General features: G+C 41.1%; 2 protein-coding genes across 2 annotated transcripts; one reads left to right on the top strand and one right to left on the bottom strand.

Moving 5' to 3' along the window:
- Positions 1 to 3,462, top strand: LOC147244218 (hatching enzyme 1.2-like). The gene is made up of 9 exons (XM_086188261.1): positions 1 to 65; positions 1,107 to 1,194; positions 1,687 to 1,705; positions 1,795 to 1,857; positions 1,949 to 2,086; positions 2,185 to 2,302; positions 2,370 to 2,548; positions 2,643 to 2,724; positions 3,327 to 3,462. The coding sequence occupies exons 2-9, from the start codon at positions 1,132 to 1,134 to the stop codon at positions 3,460 to 3,462; spliced, it is 798 nt and encodes a 265-aa protein (XP_086044387.1). The 5' UTR covers positions 1 to 65; positions 1,107 to 1,131.
- A 23-nt stretch (positions 3,463 to 3,485) lies between these two features.
- LOC147244217 (cystatin-C) lies at positions 3,486 to 7,604 on the bottom strand. Its single transcript, XM_086186632.1, has 5 exons — positions 7,463 to 7,604; positions 7,145 to 7,312; positions 4,665 to 4,816; positions 4,413 to 4,514; positions 3,486 to 4,136 (listed from the first exon to the last, which is right to left on the bottom strand). The coding sequence occupies exons 2-5, from the start codon at positions 7,254 to 7,256 to the stop codon at positions 4,041 to 4,043; spliced, it is 462 nt and encodes a 153-aa protein (XP_086042758.1). The 5' UTR covers positions 7,257 to 7,312; positions 7,463 to 7,604; the 3' UTR covers positions 3,486 to 4,040.
- Positions 7,605 to 15,556: the final 7,952 nt, after the last annotated feature.

The raw sequence follows: 15,556 nt of genomic DNA, 5'->3' as shown, positions 1-15,556 counted from the left end.
CGTTCACACACATGCAAGTCCAAAGTTGGAGAAGAATAGATGCAGTTATCAAATACCTGAAAATGGTAAGAGAGTAATATAACAACTTATGTATCAAATTATCAGTACATGAATAATATTACTTCTTATAAGGGTAAGGAACAGAAAAGTGTTGTTTTTTATAGCACAATGATTGTGTAGTGTCGAGTGAGCACAGCTGCCTGGTCTATTTAGTAACAAAGAGCTTATCATTGTGTGCCAGACCACCAGACGGCCTCAAATTATCCACTGAAACACATTTTCCTCTGACATCGTGAAACAAGAATAAATGGTAGCTGGTTATTTTATTGAAGCATAGAGTTTCCATTTGATGGTCAATGAGCTACAGAACCTTTTTTTTCTGCAATCCTTTTGGTTGCATTTGGAGAAGAGACACAGGCTGCGGCGATTTCAACTCGTAACGGCGACTGATGTTTTAAAACAACAAAACCTGCCATTGTGTGACTTCTTCTGAGGTTGTTGGATCAGGTTAGAGTCTAGGTTCTGTGCCAGCAGTCTACACCCTAACAAATATGGCTCTCCCCCAAACAGCAGTCACACAAATTGATAGGAAACTTTTGTCTAAAGCATCATTATACAAAAGGACTACATAAAAGCATATGGGTGTGCCAACCCTTAAGTCTGGCCCAGTTTCCATCAAAATAAATAAAAACTAAACTCTTAAATTGAGCCTGAAGAAATGTGAAACCTTTGGGTGTAGAACAGTGCTTGCACAGTATTGTTAGCTTTTGGGAGTGTGTGTGGTTGCTTGTGCTAACAGTCAAATGCTGAACAGCTTGTCCAGATACGGTGCTTGGAATGTGCCAGCACTGCCTTACGATTAGTAAATGAGTCAAATGTTTGATCCAGATGTGGAGGCGGTCACAATGGCAGATTCATTCAAACAAATGCCACCTGGCTGCCACTTGAAAAGGTTCAGGGAGTTCCCAGAAGGAGTTTCAAATGTTTGTTTTAGGGTTAAGGGCTTTAAATCTGTTTATAATATGATTTCCTTCCTGTTGTATAAAAGCAAGACTGAGACTTTTGTGGCTACTGGCCAACAAACACCTTCTCCCCTGCTGCTTCAGCCAGCGGATCTTCAACACGAGGAAGATGAGCTTCTTCTGTGCCGTCTCGGCTCTGCTGCTGGGTTTTTCAGCACAAGGCAACTCCCAGGTAAGACACAATACTACCACGTATCAACAACACAAATCTTTCACTCGCTTAATTTTGTTTTTTACTTCTTTCTTTATTTTCACCGCCACCAAGTAGATCAGGTTTTTCATTGTCTAACCGTATGATTTCGCAAAAAACAATGTGTTGATTTTTGGCAAAAGAAAAAAAAATCCTACATTTTCAGAAAAAGATTGGCTGAGGATGAATTGGTGGAGGTATGAGCTCTAAAACACAACTTCTGTATGGCTCAGTGCCTCCTGAATTAGGCATGTGTCGGGGTTGGGAGAAGGCGGCCTGTGTTATTTAATGTATGTGCACTTGTCCTAATGCAATTTCAAAACATCTTCTAATGTGCGACAGCGGTTGTAGCGTGTTGCCTGGGAGGGAACACGCTTAGTTCGTACCCGTCCCTGGAACGAAATTCAGAACACAAGATTTCTGAAAAAATGACCGCGTTCAAAGTGGATGGTAATTTCTCCTGTCGTTCTGCAGGTCGGACCACATGAGGAAGGTGAACCTTGTAAATGTGTTCTCGTCACAGGTGGTAACACAACACGTTACAGATTCATAGAACACTGTATAATGCAAGTGAATTTTCAGGTTTGAGAGTGAAGGAGCCTGCCCATTTAGACATAACGTCAAGAATCCTGCAGGCTAATGCAGGTAAATTGTCTCAGAGAAACCTACCCACAGCACCGCAGTTGTTTGAGTCCTAATCTCAGCTACGCACGTGCGCGTATTGTCGTTTTTACAGGCGTAAAACATCTGGTGGAAGGTGATGTTGCTATTTCACAAAAGAGGAATGCCATGAAATGCAAGAATAACTACTGCAAATGGAAAAAAACTGACAACGGACTGGTAGAAGTACCCTACATCATCAGCGATTACTTTTGTAAGGAGATTACAATGTCAGTTTTGAGTATTCGTGAATAAATATAAAATTTGACCACCTCAGGTATTCTGATGTTGATGGTCGTGTTTTCATTGCAGATGGCAGTGAAAAGGAGACCATCGAGAAGGCTATGAAAACATTCCACCTGAAAACCTGCGTTCGCTTTGTTCCTCATCACGGCCAGTCTGACTATCTGAACATTAAGAGCGAGCTTGGGTGAGTGCGGTGTAGCGGTGACGATCGGCCCGACCAACCAATGCTCAAACGTGTCCCTATACTGCAGGTGCTGGTCTACCATTGGCAGGGATGGAGGAGAGCAGGTGATTTCTCTGTCCGCGTACAGCTGCCTTCATCACGGGACCATTCAGCACGAGCTTCTTCATGCCCTGGGGTTCTACCATGAGCACACGAGGAGCGACAGGGACCAGTATATCAGGATCAACTGGGAAAACATTCCAGCAGGTGAGCTCTGAGGTCAGATGTGCAAACTACTTCCAGATGTGTGAGGAAACAGCCACCGTTCTATTTTACGGCTGTATAATCTTTTATTCTACAGAAGCTGCCTTCAACTTCCTTAAAATGGAAACCAACAACCTAAACACATCATATGACTATTCCTCTGTTATGCATTATGGAAGGTAATGTACTTATTTCTATAATAACAAGGCGTGACATTTTCAGTGATTTGCTTTTTGTGCCTCTGCACCAACATGTGCCTGTGTGTCCTCTTCCCACCCCAAAACCTCCTTGAAGGATTTTCTTTAAATTAGGCACAAACATCGGAATCAAATGCTGTAGGGTAACACGATTTACCCAAAAGGTTAAAGGTCAACTTCATGGTGACATCACGATGTTGCAAAAACATGAAAAGGCTTCAACATCGGCAAGAAAACAATAGCTCACGTTAGCTGGCTGACTCAACCGGGACCAGCAGACGAGGCTCAAGTTGTTTCCAAGGTTCCATCTGTTTAATTGTGGTGGCGCCCGTTGATATGAACGATTGTTTTCCCTGCATCTACGACCAACCTCCATTTTCAGCACATTCCACTCTCTATATTTCCAATGACACATGATACTGAAATGATCATGAAAGATAAAGTGCCGCAAATTCACTTCAGTGTCTCTGTGTGGAAACGGCAACAGGACAAAGAACCATTTTTCATAACAGTGACATTGTTATTGTTTTAATCTGATTTAATTATTAAAAAAAAATAAATTAAAAACTATTTTTTTCTTCCAGGACTGCCTTTGCATCAGATTTTGGAACAGAGACCATCATTCCCATTCCAGATTCCTCTGTGCAGATCGGACAGAGGGAGGACATGTCTGACACTGATATCCGCAGGATCAATGAATTATATAAATGCAAGTTATAGGAGCCAATGAAAAACATCCAACGTCTGTTCCAAAATATTTATTTGAAAGAATTTTTAGTAAAAAAAAAAAAAGAATTCAAATAGATGTCATGCATATGGAATTAGAACTTTTAAATCATCATGATAAAAAATTATATGACAATCAGTTGTTGCGGAGCAGATACACACTTTTGAAGTCGCAACACACATTTCCCATCATTCCATTCAGACATTTGAAAAAAGTGTTGCACCCTGCTTTCACAAGACACTTCATCAGTGGCCTTCTCAAAGTTTCCTCAGCAATGCCTGCACCTTAATTATTCATTGTTTTATATAATGCAACACCCTCCCACTTTCCCAGTAAAGAGCTGTGAATTTTAACATCTTAAAAATAGTTTTTTAAATCTTAAATTCTTAACCCACTGTTTGCAACACCTCAATCATGAATGATCTCTTTTTTTTAATTAAAAAAAGTACAAATTGATAAAACATATGTTATCAACTGTGTTTTGTCATCGTTAAAAGTTGTATTACAAGCCACACATGAGCTGCAAAAGTGTGTTCAATCAAAATGTCCAAATTATGCCAAGTCGCGTTTATTAGACCTTCTCCGGAAAACTCTGACATTTATGCGACTGCAGCTCCAGTTTGTTGTTGCGGGGGTTTAAAGTCACCATGAAGCGGCACTTCAGATGCTGAAAAGGGAGAAACAACTATGATGTAGAATCTGAGAAATGGGACTCAGGTAGCATTTTAATTGCAGGATTTGAAGCTCGTGTTAATCAGGATGTATTGTCCTTTCTTCCCTCTTCAGTTAAAATTAAGATTTATTGTTTTCCTTTTCAATGTACTGATCATGGTAATAGCGCAGGCCTGGGGATCTCAATTACATTCATAAGAGGACGAGTACTGAACAAGCAGATTTACTACAGAATAACTGCTGAAATAGTGCGTTAAAGAATGACGTTTACCTTTTTCTCCATGGCGCATTTGTCCAATTCATGATTTTCAGACTTGAGACATTTGGTTTTTCCCAGGACAGCATCAATCTTATAGTTGATCATGTTGGTCACCTGATGAGACGACGACAGGACAATGACATGTTACAATCACACAGTATGGGGTGTGTGCGTGTGCGTGTGTCTGTGTGTGCGTGTGTCTGTGTGTGTGTGTGTGTGTGTGTGTGTGTGTGTGTGTGTGTGTGTGTATTTATGTTCCTCAACCTGAGATTTTGCGGAGGTGATGGAGACCAGCCTGAACATCTTCCTGCCCTTGGCGTGAGCGTTGTACATCTTCAAAGCATAAAGCGCAGCCTCCTTCACCTCAATGGAGTCCACATTCCTCTCAAACCAGCCACCTAATACAGGCACCTTTTCTACGGGCAAAAATACGCACATAAACATTGAAAATGCAAATATTTAAACAGACGATAATGAAGTACTGGTTCGTTTTTTTTGTGTGTCACAGAAATAACCCTGAATGCACGTACAAGAATAAAATGACTCCAACTGGACAGCCACAGCCTGGATGACTCGTTTGGTTTTTTTACACTTGGGTTATGTCATGATCATTTGTCATTTCACTTGGGTGTTTCAATCCCGAACGTCAGCCAAAACCTTGTAAACACCATAAAATCGCCGCACCCTGGAGAAGCAGACTGCCTTAAAACTAATATTTGTCTTAAACCGCCAAATCATTTTTATTGCCCTGATTAGCCGCGATTATAACCAAGCCTATAATAACACAGATTTTAGAGTGAGATTTGGAGAGAGATTAGGTTCAGTTTTATTGTTGCATTTCCATCATACTCGCGGACCAAAAACAGAGTTCGCAAATCCTGGTTTTACCCCTCCAGCTTGAGCGGTAAAATTCAGTGATAATCATTGTAGTGAGTCAAAGTGATTGAAAAAACCCCCAAAAACATTATAGTTGTAGCTCTTGCATTGGGTGGTCCTGTTAAACAAAATAGGGTTTAATTTGTTTCCTTGTGTAAGGACATGAAAGTCAATGAAAATGAAGGCGTGACGGGCGAGGACCACACTAACTCGTCTCCGATGTCGAAATCAGTGCTAAAAAGCAAATAGGCAAAAAATATATATTTTCAGTTATTTATCATAACCATGCAGGACTAACATGATGAACATCTGCCATGCACCCCCCCCCCCCCCCCCCATCACACCTATAGCGCAGCAGTCAGGGGGAACCATCTTGAACTTTTCACTGTTCACCAGTACAAACTAAAATAACTCTCTAATGGCACAGTGTAGGAGATCAGGACGCACACATTCAGCATGGATGAAAAAAACTGAAGGAGTTGTGAGATGACAAATGAAAACCACATCTGCAGTTTAACTCGATATTAAAATTCCGTCAACATTTGCTGATCCAAGTTCTTCACCAGCAATAAAGCAGCAGTATATTTCCAGTTGCAGTCTGCCTCTGTAGGGTAAATCATATTTTTGGTGTCCCCGCCCTTGAATGCGAATCAATCACGAGATTTTCCACTGTATTAAATGTGTGTTTCAAACTATTAAACGATTAAAACTTCTGGCACTGGCATTTTTCCAAACACCCAAATGAAACTCCTCTCTTGCAAACAAACTCCCTCAGCCAACATCTCTGACTCATTGTACCCAACTAAAACCGCATTTTACCAATAGGTTATTCAAGTACAGCCTTTAACAGAGCTTTAAAGGTCCCCACAGGACTAGAAGCTTAATGTGATGAAAGGTTAAGCTGTTTTATTGCTGGACTTGATACTATTATTAGGCAAGTTATTCTGCTTATAAAAGATTTTAATACATTTTGCATGTCTATCAGTGTCATGTTTTTTTTTTCTGTTTTCCTCAGAAATCAGATTAAAGCAGTTGATAAAAAAACAACAAAACACAAGCAAACTTCATGTCCATTTCCTCAAGTTGCCATGGAGTCAAATGGGCAGAGTTGCCACTGTTTTCTTTGGCCAGTTTCATGATTGTTAGTTGTGATTCTGACTCGGTTGCTCTCACTGTTGCATGTTTCTTTTATGTTATAGTTTATATGCCCTGCTGTTGTAGCACAGGAAGTAGTAGTACCTTCAGCAGCATAGCTGCTGTATTATTATTTTAGCATACCATGTATTGACGAAATGTGTGCGTGAATGTGCCTGTGCATGCGTGCGGGCGTGCCTGCGTGTGTGTGTGTGTGTCTGTGTGTGTTTGTGTAACTGTGACTACATTAACTTAACGACTGTTCAGCCAATCAAAGGAGCCTTGTGCACTGCTGGTGCCTTGGAAAAGTGAAGTGCTACGTTTGAAGTTTAGGGTCTGAGATAACAGTCTGAATGACGGACTGAGATGACAGGCAGAACACAGGATAACTTCTGAGATGACAAACTCAAAAGCTATGAGATGAGAGTGTGACTGAGATCACAGTGAGAGATCAAAGTCTAATTTTCAGGCAGATTTTGGGGAGGTCATCAAATTCCAAGTTTGGCTCTTACTGTTTTTCTTATTACACGCATGAACATCATCAGTTGCAGCTTCTGTCTTTCTCTTGTTGATCCTCTAGGATACAGAATGTGCTACTGTCGATATTTCACCCAGGCTGAGTCAAAGGAGACACTTTCTCAGTAACTTGTCTCTTCTCTATTTTACATGATTCATACCTTCTTGTCTATTAATTGCAGTGCTACTTTTGTTTCCAGTCGTCCATATCTACTCACTTGTCACGATGACTTCCTCCACAAGCTGCTCCCCCACACACAGCTGCATGACTGGCAGCAGTATCAGCACTGACAAAGGGAGAGTCACCTTTATTTTGTTCTTGTAAAGCATGTTGACGAAAGATTATTGTCCGGGCAAAGACAAGTCGTCCACTTCCAGCAGCCTAACTGTATCCACCAAGTGAGGAGATGGGAGAGGGGAAAAAAGAAAAAAAATGGAAGAGTTGTTTAAAGTAAGCCATACGTTCAAATATGTCTGCAAAAGTGAGAAATCTAGAGAGAGAGCTACAAAGAGAAAAAAAGCTGAAAACAAGTTACCCTTCTGATTTTGAGCAAACAGGATTCCTCCTTGTAAATCCCAGAGCAGTAGTGAGGCAGAGGAGAAAGAGCGGGTTGTTGATGAATAGCAGTGGCTTTTCAGCATTTAAGCTGGTATGTTTAACAAGTCGGTGAAGACCACACCCACTCACTGACTGGCAATGACGCCATCTAGGGATTTGACTGTCATCAGCGGCTTTAGTGTGTGTGTCAGGGAGAGATGGAGAGAGAGAGAGAGAGAGAGAGGTATAAGCGGGAGGTTTGGAGGGTCTGACGTGTGCTATTGTGTCTGTGCGTTGAGGTTTATGTGTCCTTTTGTGGGCTTGCATTCATGTGTTGTGGATGGGGCTCTTAGCTTTCTTCCCCATCTGCTTGCATCAGTGATGCAGGAAGAATTCAGATCCTTTATTCAATGTACCAGTACAACAATATAAAAATACTTTGTTTCAATAAAGCTCTGCATGGAAGTCCTACATAATTCTATATTGATAGCGTGATAAAGCATGAAAATAAAAGTATTGGTTTGGTCCCTGTTACTGGTGTCTGACTGGATGACATCATTAGTTTATTAATTCTGGTGCACCAATGTGTAAGCGGCATGTTGTGTTGCTGACGCCAGATCAGTCTGATAGATTCACAGGGGACAAAAGAACAAAGAAGTAAAAAGTGTCTAAGTTGCTTGGCTTCTTCTCTAATCATTGATCATGGTGACACGTTGTATTCAATAAACCTTTTTGGCTGCTGACATTTAACAAAATGGTTGGAAACCACGGATTTGCATGAAGTGTCTTTAAGGTTGTTCATGCTATTCAAACGTATTAAAGAATAAACTACAGGAGCACAGTAAGTTTCATCACAAATTATGGCACTTTTTGGAAAAGGAACTTAATTTCTGTATTCCCAGTGCCAGGCAAGAGGATATCCCCCTCTCCTCTGTCCTGGATTAGGAAGCTAAGACCCACAGAGACCAGCTGACTGCTACTTAGCTCAGCGCAATAAATGGAAGTGGGTGGGAACCGCATCCTTAGTCTGCCTTGCTCACTCAGCTTCCAAAACCTGTACTTTGTCCTCTGTGTATCTTGGCACGAACATGTTCAGGGTGTTAGTTTATCCAGAAGTAATCCTCCTCATCCTCTTTTACAAACAGCCATGATTCGAAGCAGCAGTTGGCTGAATTTTAGAGGTGCTGCGTCCAATCACTGCGCCCTGTCAGGAGAGTAGTTCTGGCTACACGTTTAATTCTAAAATAGCAATACCTACATCAACTACTGTAGCTATAAACTCTACATGGTTATTTCGTAATGAGCGTTGAAGATCATTTTGGACACGAGTTTAATTTCTTCATTGTGACATTGTTGCTTTCTCTGTACATGAGTGGCTTTTTGTGATGGGTGGGACTCAAATAGGCTCGGCTGGCAAAATCTGCTGGCAGGCAGCGAGTAAACATGCCAACTGTCACGAACAGCAGACTCACAGTACGTAACAGCTCTGGCTCCAGCAATATCCTGTCTAGAACATTTGAAACCACATGATAAAGGGTCTTAACTATTCGGATAGCAGTGAATAAATGCACAAAGGTCAGCATGTGGAACTGAGTGGAAGTAATGAACGCGAGTTCATTGTGGCTGGCCGGCATTTAAAAAGACAGATAAGTGACGGTCATTTTTGTTTGTATGCCAGTAAAGGTGAGGACGTCCCATGATTGCCTGCCCAAATTTGATTGTTTGGAGGACAAAAGAAGCCCACAACAAGTAAGCAGGATACATATATAAGCCCAGCATTTACTCTCCTATCAGTCTTGCTCTCTATCAATTCATACCTGGCTTTTACTTTGAAGCTACACATGGCAGTGATATGCAAAAAGGAATCTCTCTTTTATGTAATTTTCTTTAAGCTATTTGTGCTTTTTATTTAATGTTTTGAAAAGTTAAAAATATGGTATACATTTTGACTGAACTACTGAAGGGGGTAGCTCAAATGGAGCCTGTAGATAATCAAATATCTTCCTCATAACCTGCTAAAGTAGCATCTTATTAAATTGAAAATCACTAAAACCTTTGTAAAATATAGTGCATTATATTTTCCTTAAAACATTTACATTCAAGCTATCGCCAGGTGAGTTCTCATTGAGTTTATCCCTGCCAGGTAAATCTCTTTATATTTATGGTGTTTGTGCCTGTGGTGACCTTCCTGTGCAGCAGAGAGGACGCGTATGTGCGTATAATAATGAGCAGAACAAGTGCACCAGAGATTTACACTAAACAGCGCTGCTTTATTACCCTTTACAGATGTTATTTGATCAAAAGGATCAAATCCTGATAGTGGAATGAGTCATTTTGCAGAAGTTGCGTGGAAGTAGAAAGAATTTATTCACTGTTTTACAGCTGCAACAGTAAGGATGCAGTAGATGACCAACAGAGCCCATTGCCCCTTGTACACAGCCTGTTCAACGTTGGTTTGAATGTGGGTTTAACGCGTTAATCACAGTTCCATGTAAACTGCATGGACATGAGGTGGGGAATTTGAATTGCCCTGCTAATAACCCTCCTGTGGAGGCAGAGTCAGAGCCGCGTCAGAGGTGGAGCCAGGAGGGAGCGACGTCCCTGTAAATGGGACAGCGTGGGCTGGTGGGTCAGGGCTGTCATACTTGAATGGAACACGTCTCAGGGGGAAGAAATGGCATTTCACCACAAGCAACCAGCTCACCAGCATCCTTTGACCCAACATCCAGCTTAACAACAAGATGAGCGCAAATTGGGGAGACTACAAGCTCCGAGATGCCCAGGCACCAAGAGTTGGAGACAAGATTGATCACTACATTACAGGGACGCTTAAAGACTGACCACTGCTGGAAAAGTTGAGCCGGCAGCTACAGACGTGTGGTCTTACACGGGACAAGACTCATTTCTCACCAGGTCACTACAAGTTAAAAAGCCCATGAAGTACCTGAGGACAGGTTTGCTGGATGTGGAGAGAGAAATAGAGGGGGCAGAGAGACTGCAGCAGGCTGAGAGATGAGCAGGTTCAGACACATTAGAAGGGACTTCAGCAGTCGGTGAGGATTCAGGACTCACCTCTGTAGGACTGGTTTTAAGATGCCTAGTTCCTGATGAGGTACGATTGACCACCAGCACCGTACAGTTCCAAATCAACACATCTGGGCTCGCACATGGAGTCTTATGACACACCAACCTCACCCTCTTTCCGTCAGCTAGACTGTTTTTTTTCCCCTTAGTACATTTTAGACTGTTTGGATTTTCCAGTTTTTATTTTGAACTGTAATTTTGCAAAAACAATTTTTTTCGAAGCAGTTCACTGCACACTGTTCTAGGTCAATTTAAATGACATTTTACATAATAAATATCCTTCATTAGATCCCTTTGATGCATTTTATTCATTCCATTAAATGAAAATTATTATTATCATGGTTTAACGTCACTACGCGTCTGAGCCAGGGAGCCTGTGTTGCTATCTGAAAGCACACTCTCAGAATTATGCTGCGTTCATCAGGGTCTGTGTAAGAAGCAAAGGCGGGTCATTGGCGGACCTTCTACAGCAGTTCTTACATGGTTCTAACTCAAGATCTCTAAGCACGTGTGGACAGTTGTTTGGAACACCTGTCTCTGCCAGTAGATGAGATTAACGCTCTGTACCGTAGCTTTAAAAGAAATTGCAGGCTTTTATTGTTGTCTTTCCACAAACTAAAATTTGCTTTAGAAAAACATTTCAAAAACTCCGCTCTGCTTTTGAGATATCCTGCCAACAACAAACACGTGTGATCACACGACCTCCTTGATGGAGGTGATATCAATAGATGGATTGGAAAAGCTTCCAGTCTGAGTTGTCCTTGGACTATAATATTGTTTCTACTGGCTTGCTTACAACTGCTGGTAAATTTTGAGTCACAGAATCAATTATTTATCAGGCTACATCTCTAAATATAAGGCGGCGGCATGGCTCAGAGGAGTGTCCGTCTAGCATCCGAAGGGTCGCTGGTTAGATCCTCACTTACCCTGGTGACAATGTCCAAGTGTCCTTGAGCAAGATACTGAACCCCTAATTGCTCCTGATGGCCCTGAGATGGACTGGTGACCTGTCCAGGGTGAACCCCGCCTCTCAACCAATGTCAGCTGGGATAGGCTCCAGCCAACCACGACCCTTAACGGATAAGTGGTATGAAAAATGGATGGATGGAAAGATGGCTGTATCTCTAAATATACTCTGGTGGCTGTGACTGAGGTTGTGAACAGAGTGGCTGGGGCTCAGGCTGGGCTGCATATTTAGAGCTTGACTACATGTTGCAAAAGAACATTTATCGCAGCAGAGGCCAAAAGAACAAATGCTTGAGCACCATCTAGAGTCTGTGCCTGGGTGCTGGTACAGCTGTCCGACACAAAGCTGGTCAGAACAAACCAAAAGTGTGTTTAAACTAAACCTATGATCTTAAAAAAAAGACTAAAATGTACTCATAAAGAGCTGCAGATTATAAACATGTACTATATGCAAATACAGGACATTAAGTTTGGTTTGCATGAAAATAAAAGCAGAGTAAAATGAGAACAGAACCTGGGGGGTGAAATGTACCTGTGATTTAAAAAAAATCCATAAATTGTTGAGTGTGTAATGAGCGTGAATGCCCAGCAGAGGGAAGCAACGACCCATTCCACGATGCAACAGGTGTATCGTCGCAGCAGAGACGATGATAGTTGAGTTGAATTACAGTTAAGAGGAGATCACATCTGTGCATGTTCTGTGCTTTAAAGAAGGATCATAAATTAGTTCTCCTCAACTGTGTCTTCTTTTCTCAGCTGCCCTCGTGTTCTTCCACAGGACACTCAATCCTTCCTGGCAACTTTCAATATTTGAAATGTCGAAAGCGTGACCAATTTTGGGCAAAATCCTGCCTCGCTCTGATGAGCAAGACAGAAGATAAGCACTGTAAAAAGCAAAACAAAAAAAGTCAAACTAAAAATAGACCGCTCCGATGGAGGACAGATGAAGACAGACAGAGACAAAGGATGAGCAGATGGGAAGAGACTGACAGCTACGTTGGAACGTAATCCAGATGGATGGGCAGATAAACTCAGTGCCAGATCAAAAGAAGAAAAATATGCAGACAGAAAACAAGAAGCAGATGTTGTCAACAGCAACCTCAGTATAAGAAACTTAGAGCTCGAGAAGACAACAAAACCACCCCAAGGCTCACAAACGTAGCACTTGTCGGGTTGAACTATATACTTAATTATGTTAAATTGCACAGGTATTCCAATAAAAAAAGTAGGATAAATGTAGTTTAGACATAGAATCCTGGAAGACAAATAAAGAAACTCTTTATCTGGCTTTTATAGGTGAAGTTAGCAGGTTAGCTTTGGGGAGGTCTGAGCTACAAGTGCCTTCTGCCAGTGCCACAACCGATGTCAGTATTGTTGCCAACTGTCACAGTCTCTTTACACCCGCTGTCTACCAGTCATAACAGACTGGAGATGTTTTGAAAGACAGGTCAAAGGTTGAATTTACTTCACAAATACAAAGCCCAGTTTTTATCATTGTGTTTTATTACCTCGGCTGGATTACGCAATCTCATCAAACATAGTGGAGAGGCGTTGCTGGCATCAAGGAAGGGAAGAACCAAGTACAGTTTGGGGTTGGTTTGTTTATCATTGTGAAATATTGCCATTTTTTTTTTCATTGAATTTGCTTGAGGTTCTATTGGCAGAGGTTTGTGTTATCTAAGTATCCTCTGGTTTTATAACTTTGTTATTCCCAGAGAAAAAAGCAACCAAATAAAAAAGATGCAGTTCCTCCTCCCCTCAGGTGAGGAGAAGGAAAAAGATCAGTTTGTCACTCACACTCCCTCTCCGGCTCTCTGAAAGTTCTTCAGAAGTATGTCTGACAGTAGAAACGAAACTGTCATTTCAAATGCCAGCTGAGTCATATTTTCCTCTGTCTGTTTGGCCTTTATTGAGAGGCTGACTACCTCTGAACTCTCATACACTGACAGATGTTTTCAAACACTTTATCTTTCAGACATCTGGTGAAGATCCAAAAGAATTACTTTCATGAATGGATTTAACACCGGTAAGATTTTGCACAGTGTATGTGCTTTTTGTCACATTCACATTGCAGTGTGCAGTGTCACATTGCTGGTTTTCCGCAGCAGGAACTCTCATGCCCGCCCACAGGAACCATAGGACTGTCAGGGCCATTGTCAGAGGAGGAATAAACACCCTCTTCTGGGTAGGTAACCATTAAGAACTGCCGCTGCGCGGGGCTCCACGCTGAATGATGAGTTGACTTCAAAATTTCTCGACAGTTTGGAGCACTCGGTAGTTCAGAGCATACCCAGACTACATTAACAGGACATCAACGTGGATGGAACGGAGAGAGTTGCAGTTTGCTATGCTCCAATTTCACAATTATGACATCAATTCTTCTGTCAGTACCAGAGTGGAAGCAAAAAGGCCGAAAGAGCCATTCCAGTCAATGTCTGTTTGGTTGTTAGCAGGATTACACAGAAACGATGAGGCCAAAATACTTCAAAGATGGTGGAGGGTGTATTATGGACCAAAATAGAGTCCTTGGAACTTTGGGGCAAATCTGTCTGTGTATTTAGTTATACAGTTTTATCTCATATTTTTGCCTTTGGTTGTGTTTTCTCTTTTTCTGCATTTGCAGCCTTTTTCTTTTGTTTTCTCAGTTTGTAGTATTCACTACTTGCTGTTCACGTATTGTGAATGCTGAGTTATTCTGATTCTTGTGTGTTTTTTTAAATTTTCAGTATGTTGCAGTGTTTCTGATCTGAAATACCAAACCGTTTCGGTTGAAACTGCATCAGAAAGGTGTTTTTTTTCCAACCATTGAGGCAATTTAGGGTTTGCCCTTGTTGTGATAGATAGTGTTAGACAGGCTGAATGTTTTTCTGCCTCCATTCACAAAAGGTCAATGCTTTGGGGAATGAGACGTAACTGATGTTCAATTTATTGTTTGCATAACCACTGACACCATTAATGTGTTTACATTCTCACATAACAGGTTGGTTAAATATAGAAATAAATCAGGGTCTTGGCTCATGAAGCAGCCATCAAACTAGAAAATAGAGTTAAATTAGGAAGCTAGTTTTACTTTCATCCCTGTGAGAAGAAAGTTTGTTTTTAATTTCAGTTCAGCTGTTAAATATTGAATATTCACTTATTTCTGATACAAGCCTCCTTTGCTGTGTAATGCTTAAATATAATAAGCTATTGGACTGCTTATCATGATCAAAACGAAAACAAATTAGCAAATGTGGACTGGATTCAAATTTCAGCAACTTTAACGATAATACTACGTATAAAATAATATGCATGTGATGAATGTATCTTTCTTGGCGAATCATTTATCTTGGCACTCGTCAGAGCAATTCTCTCTTCTCAGCGAACTCGGACGTCTTTCGTCCAGTTGTTAAATGTTCGGAATGAACAACATTTGCTTAATCAACAAAGAAACGTTTATTTTTACCAGCATCACTCAGTAAGTGCGCGCCTATATGCCTGCCAGGGGCAAATACTAAATACCTGTCGTGCTTTATATACTTGCTCATTAGAAAAACCTCAGTGTCTTGGTAAAACGACCTAGTTTTACTTCGACACATATATTTCCTGTTTAATTCTATATGTGTTTGTTAAATGTTAATGTTTAATTTGTTGTTGGATATGTTTGCTAAGCTAGTATACTGAGAGCAATCAAAGTTGATTCTCATGTCAGATTTGTGAAACACTTTTGTGAAAACAAAAACGCAGCAGGCACAAATTATTGCTATTATTATTATTATTATTATTATTATTATCATTATTATTATTATTTTAGTTGTAAATTTTAAAATTCCTGAAGCGTAGCTGTGGTAAACCCATCCATGGTTTATTTATCTGGCTGTTGAGGGAGACCTGTAGCTCTCTGTTTTGCCACGCCACACACGCCTCAGACCTCAGACCTGGGATCAGCGCTGATAGCTCAGACTATAATCCCTTTACAGTCACGACCCGCCCACTCATCTTGGTGATTGACAGCGGGCTCCACCAAGCAGACCGTAGCAGACTCGTCTGGCCTCCTTCCCTA

Source organism: Aulostomus chinensis, chromosome 19 (genome assembly GCF_037954235.1).
Source record: "Aulostomus chinensis isolate RoL2024-O1b breed Wild chromosome 19, RoL_Achi_v1.0, whole genome shotgun sequence".
Lineage (NCBI taxonomy): Eukaryota > Metazoa > Chordata > Actinopteri > Syngnathiformes > Aulostomidae > Aulostomus > Aulostomus chinensis.
The sequence above is the reverse complement of the archived record's forward strand: the minus strand, read 5'-3'. Positions and strand labels throughout refer to the sequence as shown.

What these genes read in the sequence shown, in the direction of transcription:
- LOC147244218 (XM_086188261.1), top strand. Translation starts at nt 1,132, where the DNA reads ATGAGCTTCTTCTGTGCCGTCTCGGCTCTGCTGCTGGGTTTTTCAGCA. An exon ending in CTGGGAAAACATTCCAGCAG is followed by an intron (nt 2,549 to 2,642) that starts GTGAGCTCTGAG and finishes TTTATTCTACAG; the next exon opens with AAGCTGCCTTCAACTTCCTT. An exon ending in TCTGTTATGCATTATGGAAG is followed by an intron (nt 2,725 to 3,326) that starts GTAATGTACTTA and finishes TTTTTCTTCCAG; the next exon opens with GACTGCCTTTGCATCAGATT.
- LOC147244217 (XM_086186632.1), bottom strand. Translation starts at nt 7,256, where the DNA reads ATGCTTTACAAGAACAAAATAAAGGTGACTCTCCCTTTGTCAGTGCTG. An exon ending in GGAGGAAGTCATCGTGACAA is followed by an intron (nt 4,817 to 7,144) that starts GTGAGTAGATAT and finishes TTTTGCCCGTAG; the next exon opens with AAAAGGTGCCTGTATTAGGT. An exon ending in TCACCTCCGCAAAATCTCAG is followed by an intron (nt 4,515 to 4,664) that starts GTTGAGGAACAT and finishes TCGTCTCATCAG; the next exon opens with GTGACCAACATGATCAACTA.